At 43.4% G+C, this 22,180-nt stretch overlaps 2 protein-coding genes across 2 annotated transcripts in view; one reads left to right on the forward strand and one right to left on the reverse strand.

Annotated features, from left to right (window-relative positions):
* T265_09170 (hypothetical protein) overlaps window positions 1-16,550 on the reverse strand; it is a gene marked incomplete at both ends in the record, with an annotated part of 21,113 nt that extends 4,563 nt beyond the window's left edge. The window contains one exon of the mRNA XM_009175181.1: window positions 16,384-16,550. Within this exon, the coding sequence (XP_009173445.1) occupies window positions 16,384-16,550 (167 nt within the window). The remainder of the gene's footprint in view (window positions 1-16,383) is intronic.
* The window catches only part of T265_09171 (hypothetical protein), a gene marked incomplete at both ends in the record, with an annotated part of 25,757 nt that extends 5,408 nt beyond the window's left edge, over window positions 1-20,349 (forward strand). The window contains 12 exons of the mRNA XM_009175182.1: window positions 24-155; window positions 546-741; window positions 4,166-4,354; window positions 11,671-11,728; window positions 11,774-11,827; window positions 11,877-11,951; window positions 12,684-12,752; window positions 12,844-12,945; window positions 14,652-14,904; window positions 16,040-16,659; window positions 19,605-19,802; window positions 19,886-20,349. Coding sequence (XP_009173446.1) covers window positions 24-155; window positions 546-741; window positions 4,166-4,354; window positions 11,671-11,728; window positions 11,774-11,827; window positions 11,877-11,951; window positions 12,684-12,752; window positions 12,844-12,945; window positions 14,652-14,904; window positions 16,040-16,659; window positions 19,605-19,802; window positions 19,886-20,110 — 2,171 coding nt within the window. The remainder of the gene's footprint in view (window positions 1-23; window positions 156-545; window positions 742-4,165; window positions 4,355-11,670; window positions 11,729-11,773; window positions 11,828-11,876; window positions 11,952-12,683; window positions 12,753-12,843; window positions 12,946-14,651; window positions 14,905-16,039; window positions 16,660-19,604; window positions 19,803-19,885) is intronic.
* Between the last annotated feature and the right edge of the window lie 1,831 nt (window positions 20,350-22,180).

Genomic DNA, 22,180 nt, shown 5'->3' on the forward strand with positions numbered 1-22,180 from the left:
GGAAGCATGGTACTCTACGACAGGTTCAATAAACCGGTGCATCGAACTGGATCCAATTTACGCACCTCTACGCCGGAGAGATCAACATCGCAACCGAAACACTCAAGGAGGACCGAACAATGGATTAAAAAACGAAGAAACAAGGAACTCCTCGGGTCAAATCAAAGCTACCGACATTCTCGTCTATAGAAAATAGAATTGGCTTGTTTTCTCGTGGGACTTTGGAACAGCATCCAGTTATGACTACGGGAAAAGAATGTGACCGTCCCTGGGACGATCCAGTTCGGTGGTGGTCGTCAAGCAGCATTAATATCGAAACTATCTACTTAGATAATTAGATTATTTTACTTTTGTTTGAGAAAACAGGGGACACAGAAATTGGCTGTGCTCATATAACCGAAACTAGCCACGTGGCTGTCACCACCGGACTGACCGAAATCCATACTTCGCCTACACTGAAAGTACATATTTTAAGACCACCTCTACAACTACTAACAACATAGACTGACCGACTGCTATGACGAATATTTTGTTTTTCAATTCAGAATTACCATTTGAACCTTGCGCTACCGAGGAATTGGATAATTCAGTTGTTTCGCCTGCTTCCTCTCCGTACCTTATCAAAACCGACCGCAGGGACTCAGCCAGTACCGCGGTACCGTCTCCACCTGGGGACAGTAACACAACTCGGAAACATACTGTTTGTCGAAGGAGCTCAAAACACATTCCAGCTTCCTCCAAGTGAGTTACTTTATGTCTGCTTTCTTTGAAAAAAAAACCTATTGCATCTGAATGAACATTCATTCCGGAAAACCCGGCTTTCCAGTTGCTGTGCAAACGTACTGTTGCTTTATACGCCCGATATAAACCCTCTCCCTCGTGTCAAATTAACAATGGTTGAGTTTCTTTAGACTTTGCTAAGGCATCATCATCGAAGTCCTGCTCAAATGAGCAAGTGGAGATCATAAGAATTCATATGCAGTCATCTAGGTACAAAAATTGACCCTTTCAACCCACAAAGCGATGCCTCTAGGGTCAGGAATCGAACTGTGACAGCTAGCACACTGCCAGTTTGCCCACAATCCACAGTCCCTTACATGGTTTTGTAGGTAAAGTGACCTCTTTTCGACGTGTTCAGCCATCTGAACACCGCCTGATTTGGTTTGTGATCCTATTGCAACCTTGTCGTCCATAACTAGAGGTGCATTTCTCAACCGGTGCCTGTAATGTGTGGGTCGTTCAGCCCACAGACAACCTTTCTGCTGGATTTTTGAGCTTAGTTGCTCTTGTAAATGTTTGCTCTGGTGAAATTATTACCCCAACCGACGACTCTGGTACGTGTGCTCATGGGGAGTTAAAGCTGAGTATCATTCAACCTACTTGTCGGATGTATGAGTTATATGGAACTTCGCTTTAGCTGATAAGAGGCTCAGCTTCAGCTGCACAGTCGTACGTTATTAATACAACCAGCGAATTCTAATCACTCGTTTGTGTGTACTTATTGGTTTGAACGGACGATTTATTCAAGATTGGCACGAACCTCAGTTTTTGCTGTTCTCCATCCGAATGTGCAGTACAAAGGCTGTTCCAGGCTTTAGTTGAGCCGATCTTCAAGATGTCGAAATATTTTTACCTTCGAAAACGATGTCAGGTTTGGCTGATATTGTGGAAGATGTATGTGAAACTAACTTTCTAAAATGTACTAGCTAATCAGATACTGCTTTTGACTACATTAGATTGTTTGCCTGACTAGTGATGATCCTTTCAAAAAGGCAATCTGAGTGAAATGTCTGAAAGCCCCCTCCCAAACTTATAATAATTCTCGGTAAGGAAGGATACTGCTTATTGGGGGGATCACTACAAGACCTTCGTAGGGTGTAAGTAACTTCGTTTCTGGTTACACGCCTCAAATGAACTTCAACCGTTTTTGGGTCCGTGTTTGCCTGGGAGATAAGTGACTGAGGATAGCCCCATTATATCTCGGTCTTTGAGTACTCAGCAAGCACCTAGACTCATATTCCCTTAATTACCATCAGTGTCGCCTTGCAGTAACGAGACAGTATCAGTGCAACTCTATTCCGGTGAACTCTTAGTTTTAGTCGTGTTATGTACAAGGGAATTTTTCCGATTAATGACGACCGATATCGAATCGATACACCTTGAACTGATCATTCCCGATGCACTTGCCTAAAACTGAGCGGTTTTTCAAGGCGGATCCGTTAGGTTTTCCTAGCCCATTTGAAAACTCATTACCATATCAAACCGAGAAGTGCTTTGATTATTAACTTCATGATAACTAGTAGCCAATCTTTAGGATGTGTCTACTGATTGCTTATTCCGAAATACTAAATATTTCTAATCCACTGGATTTGGATGATACAGACGCAACTAATGCATTTCCGACTTTTCTTTCACCATACTTGTCCTCACTGTGAAACGTTCACTTTTAGGCAGAGGGCATTTTTGGTAACAGTAAAAGAAGAAAAGTAAGCGTAGGAAAATACATGGATTGCGGATAGAGCTTCGTGTCAAGCTGGATGAATTTTTCATTAAATACCTACGTCTAACACAGGACTTCATTTTCTAGAAGAGTGATATACCCCCTGGGTTTTGACTGTATTTTAAGCATTCTTTTCAATCACACCTTTGCGAGTCCGCTGACACCAATGAATTCTACTTGTAACCTAATCAATACAGGTATGCGACTGTAAATATGGCTTCTGAGGTTTGTTGATTTTATTTGTCACACTGATGTCAATGCTGATACAGATTTATAGAGGTCAAATGCTCTCGTCAGTTCCTCTACAGTATTCGGTACCATGTTCCAGTTGTTCATCATGATTCACAGGTTTACAAAATCGCGGACAAAACTTGATCAGTAGAGGTTGTATATCGGAATGTGCACGACAAAATGTATCCATGAGGTCACATATAGACAATGTAGAACATTGTAGGATACACAAGAAGTTGCGTACAGTAAGTTAAATGAATTTGTGAAAAGCAGGTATCCCCACACAGGGACTTGTATAATGGAAATGAGGTGCCAATCTTGATGTGTCTAACGGCGCTCAATTCAGATACATCTGTGCTTATAAATAAGGGGTACTTTGTTCTCGTGTCTTTCATAACAGCGTGCGAGCTTTTACTTAGCAATAACGATGGACAATTGGTGCCTCTGATCGCCTACTATGTCACACAGTTATTGAAAGGTTACAATGCAGTTCATATTCTTTCCTTCAGAACTTGAACATTGGCTGCTGTTTCTCATACCTGTGATTTGTGCGAGACAAAATTATTCTTAAATGCATACGCTTTGTTCTTCTGCAACTTTAGTGGTTCGGATTTTGATCCTGCCGCGTTCACCATCGCAGCAAGTATAAGCTTACTTGTGAAATGAAGCTTCTGTCTGCTTGTAGCTACGTTTGTAGCTTATGGAGCCAGAACAACACGGCATTGTCACGTCGCGTTTAGTTGGATTTTGGACGCAGACGTTAAGCAACTCGATTTTTAGTCATTAGTCTTGACACACCTTGTCCTTGCTGAGACCGCGCCGTGATAATTTCGTTAGCATCACACGAAGACTGCAAGATCCGTTCGCACAAATAGCTGTTGAAGTTTGTCTACGACTTTCAGCGAAGATTTTTGATTCAGTGAACGCAACACGGTATGGTGACCGCTAACAGTTTAATCATGTGGTTGTGTTGTCTGTACGGTTCGATCCTACAAGAAACAAATGACCACAAGCTTCAAACTATAAATTCTGAGGTTACCTAAGGGAAAAGGATTTCATATTGTCCAACACATATTTGGTTATATTATGCGTCGTGTTGCTCCGGCTGTTGAGCTTGGGGCTAACTTGTGGCTTCCACACAATGGATCTTAATTCACTAGTCTTCCTGTCCTATTTGTTTGTTTAGCTCTAGACATACGATTTTCATCCGAACGATCACATCTGCAGTCAGTCCGTGGACTGCGTAGTTACCTGTGTACACTTGTGTCACCATTGATGTTTGTCGAACAAGGCTGTTTAAGTTGAGCAGGCTATCTGTGACATGTACGCAACATGTGTCCAAGAGGCATCATCCTGAGTTATGATTCGTGCTTGACTCAATCGTTTCTGAGTGGTTGAGGAATATCCCATATCCGTTAACTCTAAACCCTCCAGTCCTGATTGTTCCATATGTCATTTGGCCCGCTACCCGGAAACTGCAACCCGACAAGTGTCCTTTCAATCGACACCCTTAACAAGATGTGCGATTTGCAACGCAGCTCCTGTGCCAGATGTGCTACTCTCTTCGACAGACTTTCCAGCCGAACTGCTTGTTACCGGAAAGCCATCTCTCATCCAGGCTCGGTATGTCCGTTTGTTTTTCTTCCCATCATCTCTGTGTTCTTGTTAGCAGCTAAGATATGTTTGATTCTATCATCATATTTACAAAATACGTGTTAATCTTCAATGCGCTATGATGCATTGAGTTCTTCATGCGTTTTAGACATTTGCGGTCATTTTCCTACCTAAATTCCATACCTTATTTTTCATTCAACACCAAAGGTTCGCATGCCATCCCCATGATACTCTCTGATGTTTTGCCGCATTATTTAAACTATAGCATGGTTGAACCGGCCAGATGTGAGATAAACAATATCTCTTGCATAATATTGTGAACAGGCTGAAGCCGACGGACTCTTCGTACATTAGAGGTTGTTGACCTAATCAAGCAAACTGTTTTCACGATGCCATGTCATTCAGCGTTATGTTCCACGGCCTGCCATGAAGAAGAGCGATGGTAGTTCAGTTGGCCGCAGCGTAAACAATTCACCCACCCTTTACTATATCAAATACTATGTTGAATTTGGCTACCATTGGCTGCTAGAATTTGAAGCAATACTTCAGTATTTGTCTTGAAGCGTGACTCCTCGATCTCCACCTTTTCTCAGTAAGAGTGGATTCGAATTAATCATTCTGTGGTCCAATAGCCACATGTAACAGGTCCATACTACATTATCTCTTGCAGTCTGCTCATTCACATTTCTTTGGGAAAGGCAGTCATATACTGAGGTTGGAATAATTCGGATTCCTGAACGGTGAAAAACTGTTCAAATGAGATTGCGGTGTAAGGTTTTAGCGAACATACTTTGTTCCTTGGATGCCTATTCGTGTAGATGGTTGGTAATTTCAGTAAATCACCTCGGTGTTCCAGTGCTCCCCTCCGGTTTTACTGTCACTGATGGTAATTATGTCGCAGAAATTCTGATGTTACGCCGCTTGCATCAGTGGAATTTTTGTATGTATTCATTTGGATACCTGGGTCGTAGTTCCCTTTTTGTTGACAACTGCAATGACCTGACTTGTCATATTCCTCGGTTTGTAGTCCAACTTATTTCCCTGCAATTTCAAATATCAGCTCAAACGCCTTCCCGCAACATGATGACTTTTAAAAATAGTAACTGCTTTGATCAACCCAATAACAACCGAAATTTTAGCTTTTTGTCCAATCTGGTAAATAGGTTGCCTTTTGTTCAGTGGAAGCGCTAGTCCTGAAGATCCTGTCACAGGGTGATTTGAGCAAAGCTTGGACAGCCTCGGTTTGTCTGGCTTTTCGACACGCTGTAGATGATATACTGTTGGGGTCGTCCGTGCATGGCACGAATTTTCCTCTCTAATGTGGTTGACAGTGTGATCACACCTCGGAGCAAAATATAAACAATGTTTGAAACTGCGATTGCTATCACCAGTGTTGTCACGATCAGCAGTTTGTATGAACTCATTCATTTTAACAAATGAACGGACGAGTGTTTATTGAAATACTCGACTGGTTTTGTATTATGATGGTTAACTATGTACATGGTTTACCGGTTATGAACACACACTTTTAGTTGTGAATGTTCAAGTGTTTAAACTATCCTGGTACCAATCGTGTGAACAAAACAACCGCCGAAATGCATGTACCCCACCCTGTTCCTGTTACACGTTTGATAGTGAGTTACGCATTCAAATTAAATTTGAAACAATTCTCACTCTTGTGCTATGCATGATCGCTTCAGTCAAAACAATCCACGTCATCACGTCGGTGGAATCCTGGACAGTCTGTCAGAAACTAGACAGTGACTGTCTAGGTGACATGTCCGCCCGTTGATGTCGCCGTTAGGTTACGTCCCTTGGCTTACAGCAAGACTAGCCCAACATTTTCACTATCATCGTCAGAGAACATCAGTGCTGACAGCGATGCTTCACTGCCGTACAACTATAAAGTTCACCTAATTGTATTCAAAGATGTTCATTGTCCAGCTGGTCATGAATCCCGGTCACTGTCGCCTTTCTCATCGTCTCCTTTGACTGCATTTTTCATTTCAAGGTCATATGGTTGCAACACAACAAATCAGTCTGTTAGAACTTCAGCTGACGATATTATTTGGCTGCATAGTTGTATTATTTGAACCTCCAAGCAGCGATAAGAAATGAGTCTGGATGTGGAGAATATTCTTTAACAGGGCAGTCGAGCATGTAGTCATCCTACACAACTTGACCGACTTTATATTTTTGAACTGTTTGCCGAGGCTGGTAACTGGTCTGCAAACGTTTCGTCACTGCAGGAGAAGACTTCATTAAGGTGCTTCTGGCTGCATTTAATGGTGCACTGAGTTCTCCTAAAATGCCAACGAAACGCTTGCAAACCAAGCTCCAGGTTTGACGAATGATCCGATAACAAATAGATCCCCCTAATCTATTGGTATTCCGGAAAGTCACCTGACCAACTTCACTGTGCGGTGTCGAACTATTCTTTTCAACGTTTGGTTTGTCACTCACCGGCGTGGGAGGTACTGCAACTGAAAACTTGTATTCCGAGTTATTAACATTGTTGAACTGGAAAAAACCTACGTGCGTATGTGCATGAAAGAAGAACGGACAGGATGGTGGCCGTGGAAAGCATTTATGGTAGAGACAGACACTGAGTCGAGTACTCAGTGCTCATCAAGCCAGTGCAAGAGAGACGCTAGCCGGGGCTTTCATACGTTACATTTCAGTTCGCACTCCTGTTTTCATGCCCTGTAGTACTGGTGACGACATTTCGCTGTACATCGCATCGTTTCGCTGTCGTGCTACTACCGTTTCCCCCACTCTCTCTAGAATGACCACTTTCATTAAGTCTTTTTGAAGCTTCTAATGACTTTCTCTGATCGGTCCTCAGATGAGACTACGGTCAGTTTTAGAAACAGATTTTGGTGGAAAATTCCCTCTGGAGAAGCCTGATGTGCAGCCGGATTATTTACCATTTCTGAAAGCTTTCGTTTGCGAGTACTTAAGACTATTCATGGGATGCTGGTACAAAAGAGTGTTTTATGACTTTTGAAGTGCAGTCACATGTATGATTGGGTGGTTGAACATGGACAGGAACAGCCACCGCCCGAACTGTTTATTCTGCCCAAGCAGTCCCACCGAGGATCACTGGCTGTCCTCTCATAACTGACAGTGATCGGTTCAAAAGCTGTCCAGGCGTTACTGTTTACTTTATGGTCTCGAAGGAATCAGTGTCATTTGATAGTAGACATGGAATACTCAAATACTAATTTGTGGCGCAATAACGAAAGACGACGCATAGGTCAGCTAACGTCACCGTACACTGACTCCTCCGTCGCCAACCCACATTACTCTAGTACAATAATCACTTGGCTACGCAGCCTCTTGACTTTTACAGTGAATGTGCATCAAGTGGCGACAATTTTGCGTTGTTTAACCATGGATTCATTAAGAGCCGAGTACGACCCGAAACGGCCCATGCTGTTCCCGTTCATCGGGTTCAGTGAGAGCTGCGTATTCGGTAAACATTCTCTTTTCAGTGAATAGCCTTTCTCGTCATTTTTCTTTGTTAACGATAGATTCAAACTAAAAAAAATATACGGGAAGCGTAAAGTTGAGCACTTTAATCTATCGTCTCTGAAAAAATGAATAAAAACGGGGTGATTTGCACAATCGATTGTTAATAACACTGAAAGAATATATAATTGTCTGACAGCTACACAGAGCGCTTGGATAGTTAAAAATACCATGAAACATTACCACCAATGGTCATAAAGCGGAACTTCGAAATCTCCCCTAGCGATTATACACAAATGTACCCTGTGTGAGAAATCACAGCATGCCACAAGCACCAGCAATTCAGAATTCCAGAAACTCCGGTGTGTTTAAGGTTGTAGCTTTGCCAGTGGATAAGTCGATGCAGTTTCTCGTGGTTTCCCGAATAATCTGGCTTGCTTAAATAAGAGTTTTTCAAGGACATCAAATACCTCGAATTAAGAAGTCCTATTTAATTATACAGTCTATCTATCTGAAAATCTGATAAACCAAACATAAAACCATGTACTAGGCATTTTTATATCCATACTAAGGTTTACAAGATTTTTTAGTGCCAAATTTACTGAATGCTTACTCCTGTATCGAAATTTCGTGATATTGCTTGTGCACCAGTAGACAGGTGAATCTGAAAAACTCGCGAAGTGCTATTCGGACTAGTTATCACGTTAAAAGCATGTATGCACGCCTAGTAATTCATAGCATCATGCAGGAAGCTTACTTTTCTGTAAACTTATTAATGGTGAGAAGCGATGTGAAAGTTTCGGTACGTGCAAACAGCTTTAGATCGTATTACATGCAGTATGTCACTGCTGATGGCGTTAAGTTAGAAAGATTGTCTAGTCAACGGTGATGAAGACTGGTGTGACCTTTGCTGCCACCGACCCATTCACCTTTGATTGTGAATGAGACAATAAGTAGTGACCTCAAGGCTGTCTTTTTATCTTCTTAAACAAAATCAGAGCGTATGCTGATGATCTTATCGCTGCTTTTCACTACGGCTTAATGTCGTCGTCGAAGTCTCTTACTTTCGATTGATATTGAGGCCCACCTGCTGCACTGGCAGTACAGTAATTCATGGTACATCATTGTATCTTTGGCTTTATTGCCGGTTGCACGCACAAAAATATCCTCAGAGGATGATCTTAGAACCCACTCATTCATGACAGAAGACGAGCGAAATTAAAATGCACGCAAAAAATGATGAATTAAGACAAATTTACACATATTACAACGGAAGTCCAACAGATATAGTTCGAAAGTGTTTAACGGATTTTGGGGAAGTTGTACGTACTGGGTAAGGATCAACCATGCACTTCGAACACCTCATTTTGAATACTTCACCGTCATGAGTCACTTTTTGAACTTGAACGAACTCGGAATCCTTTCGTGCCCCAAGCGGATAGTTCGGTTCAGTCATGTGTGGAAACCACTGACTGATTTTCGAGTAACAGCAGTGATTTCAGGCAACATTTTGATAACTGCTTTGTTAAAGGGTCCATTCAGACTCACGCATCAGAACAGTCCTTGTGATGTGAGTCGAGTCAGACAGAAGTAAACTGACACTTCCTGCTATAGTTATCAAAACACGGCAAGTCCTGGTTCTATCAGTGATGGGCCAGCTGGCCGCTATGGCTCTGGCTCCGATGCGTCAATCAAGTCATCGGTTCCATGAAGCAAGCGTTGTCTCACTGTTCGATCCAAGCCTATGCGTAGTTTGGCTGCTAGGCCCTTCAGATTAGAGGCTTGTGAGAACAGCGCAGCAGCCCTATCGATGTGTAGGCTGTGGGCCTCGTTTGACACTCTATAGGTTTGCCTTCGATCTAACCCAGCGGTATCATGATGCCTCACCATAAAGGAGGGTTGTACCACAGTGTCACCGAGCTCATGCACCATCAAAGCCAGTCGTTTTCTCTGGTTTTTCTCCTCTCAAATCGGAAGATAGCATTCTTGCCACATTCTTCAAGCAACTGAAGTCTCGGTCCAAATGGAGTTCATGATCTTTCAACTTTACAACCAGTCACGTATCGACTAGACGTCACATTATTCTCGCTATGCGGTTGTCTTCGCTGCTTGGTGATTTCGGTGCCCCAACTGTTCAGCGGATTCTAGTGAAGTTCTACAGAATTCTTCAAGTTCAGCAAAGTTGTCAATGCATGCCAACATAATTTACAGATCTAATGAAAGTTAAATTTCGCGTTCTATCGTGAACAATTTTTCTTACTTATTAGGGTCCTTCTCTGACGCCAACCTGCCAAAATGGAATGTCAAAGGAAATTGGCATGGTAGATCACTGGCATGAAAAATTTTGGAAAGCCGCACCTGCGAATAGTGGATGATCGGTTTATAGCATTGTAAACCTCAGCAGAGTAATGCAGAAACGAGAAAAGGGGGAGTAAGATACCTGGGACGCTCAGTGGTAAACCCAAAAACACGCCCTGCCCACCGGCTCAGGTCAGCAGTTGAGCGCATCGAAGTCTTCTGAAATTAAAGTTCCGTTTGTACACCATCCAGAAGATTAATTAGCAAAACTTCCAGACTTGACTGCATGGGTCGCCGCATCGTGCTGTTTTTTTTTGTTCTGTTGTGATGGTACAATGGGATCCAGCATGATAAAGCACAGCTACTCGAGCGGGGCACAGCAACCTTCAATGGCGTATCCTGGTGATTAGGCTGAAAGTGCACTGCTGATTTGACAGGGCTTTATAACTGAATAAATATGTGCATTTTCGGGGGACTAGATGGACCATCTTTGGATATCTAAAAATAGCAGATGGTTATTCCAAAACTCATTGGGTTTGTCGTATTACCATTGCGTTCTATGATGGTTATAGTTTACTGAACAATCAGTGACATGTCACAGGAGATCCTCTGAAAGCGAACCCGGTTGTCCGTTTCTGCTATCACTATGTGGACCTAGCTGCGGACTCCCTCTCACAACCCATTCGCATTTATTCGCCACCTGGTTTGCAATTCTGCTCGGATATTTTTGCGTTCAAACAACCCACATCAACTCAATATTTTCCCACAGTATAATGGTGTGTAATATCCGATGTGCACTTTCAAACAATGTCGTACCCGCTATTGGGCTGGTTTAGCCGCATGTTAAGATAATTTTACACTGGGTGCACCTCAAGGATGCAAGCTCCTTGCAACGTATTGTTGAGGTTCACAGACAACCATCTATAACCAAAAACTTTTGACTGACGATATCCAGGCTTATTTATCTCCATACTTTTCCTTTATGGAAGAATGAGGTATAACAAATCGAAGAAAACTTGATCTCCCCTCTGACAGACCTTTCCGATACCTTCGTAAGCGCAGCCAGTTAATGTCCAATTTTAGCAAGAATTCAGGTCGCATATGCTGGTCCCCAAACGGACTGGATCGACCTGTATATGTCGCTCAGCCCATAAACAACCGTTTTTTTACTGATCGTCCATTGTACCACCATCCGGTTTTTGAGGATTTGATTAAGCCCTCAGCATACCATGAGGTGAACGTGAGGTATTTTGCTGTGTGGTTGTCTGCCGAAATTTCAGTAAATGTGTCGTCAACACAGATGGCTGCAGTAGTTTTCTACGTAAAAGCCTCCCATGTATTGTGGCTGTATGATTGTGTACAGCACTGATGGGACAGATGTGGGCTTTTCTATCGTTTTACTTCTCTAGCACGACTTGTTTGAGATCTGTACAATTCTCTACTGGGTTCCTTCCCAAATGGAAACGCAGAGGCATGTTTGACGAGACAGTGGTTTCAATTAATCGCCTTGCTTTCTACACACGGTTCATCTTCATCTCTGTATTGATTACCTTTAGTGTCTGTCGGTCAAAGAAGGATGTCAAAGGTGAAGTTGCTGCAAATGAACTGAGTGAGGTAAACAATTTCACTTTTAGATGTTCAGTACAATATTTCTTTTAGCTTCTGCCCTTCATGGAATATGAACTGCACTATCGGTTGTTGCAGCAATTGAGAGTAAGCCGAACTTTCCATCTTGGTAATGACCACTTGTTTTGCACAATAGCTTCGGGGAATGAATGCTATCTTTGGGTTGCGTTTCCGCATCACAATCGGTGAATATTTCATCGCGACAATTGCTGTAAGTCGCATCCATTCCTACGGTATCTCCTAACATGTACTTGTCCGGCGACGTTCTCTGGAGATTGTTTGCCATGCACGTCATTGTCTGTATCAGTTTGTTTGTTTGCATGTCATCTTGAGCAATAGCTGTATTTTCTAAAGAACGAACTGACGATTGATAATTCGTCGGATCGACAAACTCAGGTGGTTCGTTTACTTCGAAGTAGCAGATGAAGAGGAGTTCTGCTTAGACACCCATTCACTAACCCGGCCGTCTGACTCTTCACGGAACATTCAAACGGTATGCGGTATTCAACCGTACTCCCCTTTTGGCTATCATTCGTATCAATCGAAATCCCAAGCCATTCTCGCGTTATCTGATCCATGCCCATCTACTTTTCAGTGCACTTGTGTTATAACCAATAATAGTGGTTCTGTCACCAATGCAGCTTTTGACCGATATAGTAGATTTTTCGCGATGGCAGATTGTTTTCGAATCAATTACGGGGTAAATACACTGATTGACGAAGTTTTCTACTCAGTTGCCACAACTTGCTGCTCAAGCAGAACATAAGGTTGATGGAAACTCTAGAACTACGCCTACTAAATGAGTCTCGAGAGGGACGAAATCGGTCGTGGGCTGTCGACGAGTTTCCAGCAACCTTATGAGAAGCGTGTTCCACCAAGAAGAATCCGCCAGTTGTTCAACACAGATTTATTCACACCTCTGTTTTTTGTTTTTTTTCACCAGACCGGGACCGGGGTCTTCGCCTCTTCTCTACCAAGTCCTCCATTACCTAAAGTCCCACATGTCCGAACGGTTCGTTTTCATCTTCTCTATGTTTTACTCACTTATATGACGCAACATTCGGGCCATTTGTGTCACCGGTGCTTTATTCTGTATCCTACAGCCTACTTCCTCAGTTAACGACCGATTATTTCGTGTACGACTGCAGAAACAACTGAAAGACTATATTCACAAAAGTCATTGTCTTTTTGGGCTTGGCGGACAGGTGAGTATTCTTTTTACGCTCTATTCACTTCACTTTACTCAGATTTATCCGATTGTGCCACTTCTCAGTGTTCTGTACCGTGGAATGCAAGTGTGTAACTTCATTTTTCTGTATAAAAAAAGCAAGTAGAATTTACTGGTTTCCAACACAGTGTCACATAAGTGCCATCTTTGTAACCATGTTGACCACTAAGCACCTTATCACTGACCACCGGAGGTGAAATTTCCCAGCACCTAAGTTATCGGCGAAGCACAGTGTCACAATCCGCCATTTATTTGTTAAAGTGGAAAATCAGAGATGTGCTATTGAACTTATTCAACTTGAAGTGGCATGGTCACTAGGTCTTCTTGTGCGGAATAAGAATACGACCTTGGCTAAATACATTCATTTGCACATTAAGTTGGTAGTATCGGGGGACTAATCTAAATCCCCTGCTTATAATGCTCTTCAGCTGAAGGTACCGCACCAAAGCCGCTTGTATTCCACTTGGTAGGCTATTCGAAACGGAATGTGCTACTTAGCCTTGTGAGTCACATCTTCCGACTTCCAGCATAGTTCCGATCCTAGGTATAATATTGGTTACAGCTCGCACTTAGTAGTCTCCGAGGTGACTGTGATATAATGATTTTGCCTAATCTGTTTGTCACTTGATCATTCTACTCAATCTCAAAATCTGTGTGAACAACTGCCCCAAATGACAACTTAGATAAAGAAGGTCATCAGTTGCCACTCGCCTTACTTCCTGTATTGGCCGGATTATGTACATTGGGAAAGGTTCATATAAGGTCGACCTTGTCACGTTTTCCAATTCCTGGCTATTATCAAACACAATGCGGTAACTTTTATTGATTCAAACCTGCCTTCTCAATCTCAGCTGTGTTAACCCTGGTCGGCGAATCACGGAGCACACAAGGGACTCACCCTAGAAACTTACTTTCGTAGTCTTTCGAACACATCGATAAAATGAGCGACTTCAGCGTCCACTGTCTTTACTCTCCGTTGTTGGTGGTCTTATCTTTTGGGATTTCAATAAATATACACTAAGCAAGACAAGTACTTATTCCGTTCTTCTAGAGTTCCACACTCTTGAAGACTCAAAACTCCATTTGCATAACCGCTCGTCGACTTTTGAATAATTGCTTCCAGCCAGCTGAGCTGCGGCATAGAAACAGTAGTTCGTTCCCTCGCGGCAGCACGTTTTGCGATTGATGCAGCGTTGGATGCGTTGGACACAAAGCCTCTGAGCAAACGACACACTGTTCATCGCCTCGCCTATCTTGTGGATACTCCTTGACCGAGATTTTTCATTGAACGATTTTGTCAATCATTACTACAACAGGAACATCATAAGGTTTTCCGCGAAATAATTTCCCTACGTTAAGTAACAACCCATTCTTGCTACTGAATGTCCTGTTGTATGCGTAACGGGCTCAGAACGAGCTAACCTTTCGGCCATCCCTAAACCAGTCACATGTGAATACGATTAGAAAATAGGTTAGTTGTAGACGGCTCCTAATGAAGAACTCAGACAGAGCCTTCTAGCATATCTTGGTTCGATAATCTTATCAGTGGGCAACTCCTCCTAGTGCGTCTACAGGTCCCGTCTTTCACGAGCCCTACTTCAGTACTTTGGAACACTTGCTCGTTTAAGTTAACTAACTTCAAATAACTGTGACTGTTGATCTCCACTGTTTTTTCATCATCAGGACGATCAAAGGAAGGAAACTACGGTATTCCAGGATCCATGCGATCGGCGTGAACTCCGTTGCGAGGAACAACTCATTTCATTGGATTCTTCAATGCAAAAGCAAACGTTATATGAGTTCGTTGATGCCGAGCACACAGTAAACGGATCTGAATGTCCTGAAGAGCAAGATCCTGGTACTGTGTACTTGGAAACTAGGGAGCCTGAAGCCGAGGACCTGGCAACATTTCTCAGGGATCCCCTACAACCGTCGGGTGAGTGTTCGACCACGACTTTAACAAAAGAGCTGAAGCGACGTACTAGTTTTTTCTTCGTTTTCATTAGTTGGCCGCCCCCTACCTGTTTGGCATAAACTTTCTCGTGAGTGTGGATTCAGATTGTGTGAAACCAGTTCTGCAAATGTGACGTGCAACACACACAACAGGCAACTGATGCGTGGCAGATGTGATTCCCGAACTGTGCTACTGCGCACGACCATTTATTCATCATTTAGGCTATACAGATAGTCCCTATTTATAAATAACATATCAGTCGCTCTTGTCTGCCGATGTCACAATATACCCTGAACACTTAAAACGAAAACAGGGGGTACTGGAGTGGATAATCTGATGAGTTCCATCAGGAAAATACTTTCGTCTCAAAGAAGAGTATTGTTCAGTGGCGCTCCATTGCGTACGACTACACAGTATCAGATGGGGCGCTATTGTTGTCGTAAGTTTAACTTGTGATTCTGTTTCTTGTATACTCTCTTGTCACTCTCTCCCAGTGTTTTGAAGGACTTTCTACATGAGGCGGACGAAACCTCGCTACACCGGGCATTAAAACTCGTCTTTGCAAAGATATTCTGTAGCACCTGGAGCTGTTCATCGAAACATTGTTTGCTTGCCCAAAATGTTTCAAGTCGATTAGACTGTATCACATTGTCCAAACCTAAGTGTCATCGTGGAGTTTGAGAGTGAAGAATGGGCATCATTGACAGTAACAAAATACTGGAGTGAGTGGGGTTGCGGCTAGGGTGGTGCCTGCGAATCATGTTGCACTGCTTTGTTCGCAGCCCATAAATTATGCGAGGTCGCTAGAAAATGTAAACAAATTAGGTAGGATTTTCCAGGCTACTTTCTCGAGAGATACAGCAGTCTGTCTCTGGCGAACATTGTGTAAAGTTCCTTGGTCGTTTCAAGGAAGGGTCGTCAGCTAGAGCGAGTACCGCAATTCCGATTGCAGTATTTCAGGCTCCTAACTTAGTTTAGCATGCTTTCTAGTAATCTTCTCACCACTCCTTCAAAACGATGGCGTTTGGCCTTTCCTACTCTGAGCGATTCCTGTGGTAATCATTAGTCCAACCGAATTTAGAGTGGCCACTTAGTTCATACATTTTGCTTCACACAGGTCTACTTCTGACAACCACGGATGTGTTGCCCTGTAACATGAAGCAAACAAGTTTCAACGAAGCTGTGTTTTCCTGGGTACGTGGTTCAGAGGATGGTAAGGCCGATAACTTGGCTGCCAAATTTTGCACTCTCCTCGGTGATGATTGGATTCCAGTGCAGAGTTTCACCCGAATTCACGAGGAAAAACTAACTTCATCTGATTCTTTGATCGAAAATAACGGCATTGTCCCGATGACCATCAGGGATGCGAATATTGATGCCACTACTCCGTTCTCTGAGAACCTTATCTCGAAACCTGGATCCTTTTCACAGAGTTCTACCGTAAATCCTTTGGCCACTAACCTGTCATCCTCAAGTGCCGGTCCGGCAGCCAGCAAACAAGTAGTCTCAACCAACCTACTCAGTTCTTCATTTTCCAGTGCGACAAACGTATGGCCCCCAAATACCAATCGCAACAGATCTGAACAGTCGTTGGGTTCTGCCAATTTGGGGCGCTCATTAAGCGACATACTCATCGATTCCAACCAGTTGACATGGTTTCGTTTCCGCCATTTAATGCCATGTGTCCTGAGTGCGTTGGATTTCCGTTTGACGATCACGGATGATGATTTTCTTCAAGTTAGTCAAACATTTTATTTGAAACTTGACCTCTTCGTAAGGCAGGTATTTGTACCGTCAGTTTACTTTACCCTGTTTTGCGCTGTTGATTGTGATTCTAAACACATACTTTTCCGGATGTCAGTAACATCGAACTCTGCTGTTATGACTCCGAATGACTGAGACTGAAGGGTCAACGTGCTCACAATTGTCAAATTAGGCCGGGATGGTCAATTAAGATGTCTCCGCTTCCCCCTTCATTGAATAGGGGCCTTCCAAAATGACAACTTCGACACGTACTCATGAACTTCACGATTAGAATGATGGGCACAAAGCCAAATACCACAAATGGCTCGTAAATAGTTGACTCCTCAGTCGCGCCTTCTCAAAGTATTTGCAATTATCAGGATATGATTGCGGGTGTGAATATATGCAGATGTATTCGGTGTGTTTAATAGTTGCTCCTCTGTCATCCTGTGATTTACTATTCAGGAAAGCCGTTTTATGAGCCGAGCGATTCCGTTCCTGTGCTTATTTTTGCATTCCCACACATATCTTCTCGGATATTTAAAGTCTGCGCCCTCTGTCGAATATACGTTCTGAATAAACTCTTTTCATCCCATGTTGGCAGAAAATATAGAAAAATAGACGTGTTGACTTATCCGAATATGTTTCCTGTGAAACGACGTGCGAAGTATCTGATAGTTTGGGCGAGTTTGTCGGATATCTAGGAGGGTCGTTGTCGTTTGCCTGTCCCGACGGAAGGTAATCGCTGTTCGGAACAGCTCTAATTTTTTCTCGCATTGTATCACTGAGATATCAGCCCCACATCTTTTGTAAAATTCAGTCTATTCAGCCACATCTTCCATGCGCACTTGTGTTGGTGATAAGCTTTCTGTGACGACCTATTCAATATTTACCTTATACTGGCCATGGAATTTGAAACAACCGTTCCCCGTCGAAAACCAAGCTAGAAGTTTCAGTCCGTGGTTTCATGTAACGATGTATTTGTGGACAAAATATCGGTCTTTCACGTTTGGTCGTGATACTGTTTTGGAAACTATTCTTCAAAGTTTATAGTATGAGCCTATCATACACGGGTTTCAGTATTTGTACCCATCATTCCACCAGTTCGCATTGTGTCTGTCATCGACAGGATTTTCTGTGGTAAGTTTGCCTTGTGCAATCCGGGAATTGTGTCCCTCGGTCCGAAGGCGGTGTCTGCAACGATAAATTCCCTTTTCAGAAGGGAAGCGACCATATTCTATGAATTTTATCCAATCCGTCGGTATCGCTCACATTCTCTGAATATAATCACCGTTTATCATAACGAAGCCTTATCCCTTGGCTGACTGTACTATAACAGTGCCGGCATACTTTTTAAAGATGTCTTCACAGAGGAAACGCAGATATGTGGGCGTTCTGGTTGTGGCTAAACTGACGCCCTGGTGTGGTATTCAGGTAGAATATCCCGACTGTTCACTAACATAACTAGAATAAATCGACAACCGCGTCGACCAAGGATCGGGCCCGAGGTCAAACATATCAGCTGTATAAACTAGTTGGTGGGCAAGTGATTCAAAGATAGTAGCCTGAAGCTGTTATAAAATGGGTTGTGTCCGACACTTTTACACCCCCCTAAGTCACAGCAAGGAAGAAAGCATTCATGTGGCCTAACTTCCCTGAATCCAATCGCATCTTTATGGTGGACTTCGCAGGTCCACTTTGGACACCGCACTATTGTTTCAGATGATACCTGCTGTCTAGAGTCTGATTCTGTAGCGGTATTCCATGAGTATACCACTGCGTTGGTCGTGAGACTGACGACTCCATACTCCGTGCATTATACACAATATTTAACGGTACCGATATCTGTCCTCAAGATGCAGTAGATAAAATGTGAGAATGTTCCTTCGGCTACGCCGTGAACTAACCATCATCCGTGGGTTTGGCCGCTACAACAGTCTAGAATGCGCTGCAAGTTTTACAGCAGCGAATTGCGGACCGAACATATGAAACCTACAAGTGCGCTGAACGCGACTCCCTACACCGTTTTCACAAGCGCAACCACCAGCGTCTGAGATCTACTCAACTACAGTTACTCTGTCCTTTATTTGCCAGTTTCTTTGTTGCTCCAAAGTCCATGTGTATACCGGTCCGTTTGCACAGCTCGTAACTTTGAACTAGACTGTCTGATGGCTGCTCTACTAAGTCCATTGATACAGGCTTTCTTATGCACACCAACAGTAACTTCAGTAGACAAGGCTAAGCTGCACGCGAAAACCGGCTAACAACTTGATCACTTCGCCGTATAATTAAGGCCTTCCAAGGTATGAGCCCTAGAGTTCACTCAGATACCTGTAAGTTCGTTCATTATAAGCAGATTATATGGATTTCCATCCTAATTAGCTCAACTGTCAATGATTTAGACCTCCTGAAGTTGACCATTCCACACCCGACAATAATGTATTCGTGTATTCACTCAAGGTTGTCACGACGGGAATGGTTTTGGCTCCTGCTCACCGTGCGTCCCATACCTGTGTAACGTGTTTCTGCGACACCAAAAGATCAGTCACTGGAGGGACTCTCGGCTCAGTGACGAACGCCGAAGCTACCATTGGCTCAGAGAACCTTCAGAACCTGCATGTCTCTGTTAGTCCAACTAGGGTAAGATTACGCTCGATTTAAACGTATTTTGAAACCGTTTACTGTGTCTTATCAGTTGATAATGGCTTTGACTATCTACAAGCTTACTATCATGGCCACAAATCGGTGAGATCAGAACCACGTGAACTGCCCGGTGGTCTGACATTGGCAGTGATACGCTCGCTTCTCAGTTCGATTTGTAATTCTGACAGCTCACGAAGACTACTTTTAGGCAAGGCTGTACCAAGTACCGAACTTTTTCCGTCTAACGAATACTATATCCAAGTTGATCATCTTTCCATCGTTTCTACTTTTACAAGCTAAACCATCAACAACCGTGCAAACTTTCAAAAAGCAGTGACCATACCCGAGAACATCCATCTCCGCCACCTGATTGGAACGACCCACTCAACGGTTGTCTATTGACACCGTTGTCCAGTCTACCCAACACTATGGTGGAAACATATTTGGGTAATCTGGACTTCTTTTTCATCCGTGAAACCAACGACCTTCGTGAGGTGCGTGAATAATTTGTAGTCTTTGTCTCTACTTTTATCTTGTAAGGACTTATCTAACTGATCACTCCCCATCACCTTTTCAGGCTGGGGGTATATGCGGCTTCCTGCACACTAGTTTGGCAGAAGTTCAAGCTGTGGTTGGTGCTCATACAACCAGTTTGGGTGGGAACGCTCTGTTGTCCTACCATCTAAGTGAAGTCCTCGTTTTACGGCCCGCTTCTCGAAATCAGGCTCAATGCTTACTCAACGTATGTGGCGACATGGCTCGAATAGCACAGTCAAAATCATACAGAGGTGCCGCCAGTTAGCTCTCACATGCATTATGTGGCACAAATCCCAAGTTTGGAAGTAGTTCCTTAACTGAACTATGAATTTCCTTGTATTTTTGCATTTGACGAGCTGGTTTAACGGACCAGTTGTCCGTGTTTTATGAATTGTGCTGAACTGTTTGTTAGTCGGACACATTCCGCGTGATTATACGTGTTTCTGTTGTTACAAATATCTTTTGTACAAAGCTTTCAGCTTTCTTTCTTAATGGACTTTGGCCCTAATTACATTCAGTCTACTAAACTGTATTTTAATCAAAGTCATAGGTTGTTTTCGATAGGCCATCGTTGCTTTCGAATTGTCGATTATTGGAGATGGTAGCATGTCGTGAATATGATCCGAATCATTGTCATGGTATAACAGAGCCGCTACTCCCCGAACTCGGTTCTCTCGATGAAAAATCGAAGTCTCCACTCAGTATGTTTGGTTTCTCTACTGTGCACCATACAGACTCAGACTGAATAAGGCATCCACACGATATTCAGATTTTACCTCATTGCTTTTGGATGTTGGCGAGTTCCCACTGCATCCTCAGTGTACTCACTTCGCTTGCTTAGCAGAGTTGACCCACCGATAAGTGTCTCGGTCGCCTTTCCATAAGGAGAGTTGGAACGTTTGTTGTACTTGTCGGGCTCATGTCCAGCGTCTCTGTCTGTTTATGCCTTGTCCATGGTCAAACCGAGTACTGTGGAATATTCACACCTTCCTGGATAGGTTCCGCGTGTTCCAGCTTGTACGTGACTGGGACCTTTGCAGGGAATGGTGCGCGACCGAGCCCAATGGCCTGCCTGCTATCATACCCTAACCAGACAGCCTAGCTGCAGTTCACTGGGCTTGTCAAGTAAGGCTCACAAAGGATGTTAGTGGCACCTTACTTTGACAAGATGCTCAGATGTGTTCATTGTAAAGCTGTCCAAAGATTAGTGACTTCCTGAGGAACACAGGATTTCGAACCGTCGGCTTTTCTTTGCACCATATACTAAGCCTTCCGTAATGATTGTATGCCAGTTCGGCGCCAGTAGGTATTACTAGTGTTTTGTTGTGAATGATGATGCCCATGTACGGCGTTGCAGTAGAACGAACGTTCACATCACCCTGTCCTTCGCGCGATTTTTCTCAATTTTAGTCTTTCCCACCTCCTAGACCCTCTCACTCACCCCACCCTAGACCCGTTTATCTCAATGATGTTTGCCATATTCGCGTAATCAGCTCATTCGTTAACTTATGCTAGTCGTTCAGCTGTAGCGCCCTTTCGGTGCCTAGCTGCCATGCCACACGAAGGAGGCACGAGGGCTGGGATACTGTCAGGTCGCCCAAGCCTAGACAGGGGAAGTCGAGTGGCAGAGGTCGGGTTCGAACCACGGACCTTCTAGTCAGTACATTCGCGCTCTAACCACTTGGGCCATCTCGCGAACACACTTTCGTCTGACTGAATTCAGTTCCCATTCCCATCAGAATTGTTCGAGACGATATTTATCTGCTCGTTAAATTTGGGTGCCAGAACGACTGGATCTATCACTGGACTTTTCAACGTACTTACTGTACTTCGCATTCGTACCACAAACTTATCATCAGAAATCCGTTTTCTGAGATCCGTGAGTTCATTGCCACTATCACAGCCATATTATCTCGGTCGCTTGCATGTCAGACTGCGGGTCACCGTGATTAGTCCGAGTAGCCATCGACTTTCGTCATAGCATTTGGTCTTATTCAACTATCCAGTTGATTGGGCTTGTGCTAAATCTACGACCGGTGGAGAAAAGTCAAAATTTGGAGGATGAATCGGGCAGGTGATTGAGAAGTCGGAATGTGTTTGCCGCGAACATACTAATGATTAATAGAGTTCCCAGTTTTTTTTTCAGAATCTGTCAGTGTGTGTAAGCGCAGTAACGATGGGCGTTATGGCTTTAAGCAATCAGAAGACCAACACAGCAGACATCACCCGATTGTCGAGCCGGACGTATTTCCGGACACGTGATATCGGTTCTGAACGTCGTAAATCCCTCCCCCACTGTGAACTAGAACCTACAGTACCAGCAAACACTTGTCTT

The sequence above is a fragment of the Opisthorchis viverrini genome (genome assembly GCF_000715545.1).
Source record: "Opisthorchis viverrini unplaced genomic scaffold opera_v5_261, whole genome shotgun sequence".
NCBI classification, from domain to species: domain Eukaryota; kingdom Metazoa; phylum Platyhelminthes; class Trematoda; order Opisthorchiida; family Opisthorchiidae; genus Opisthorchis; species Opisthorchis viverrini.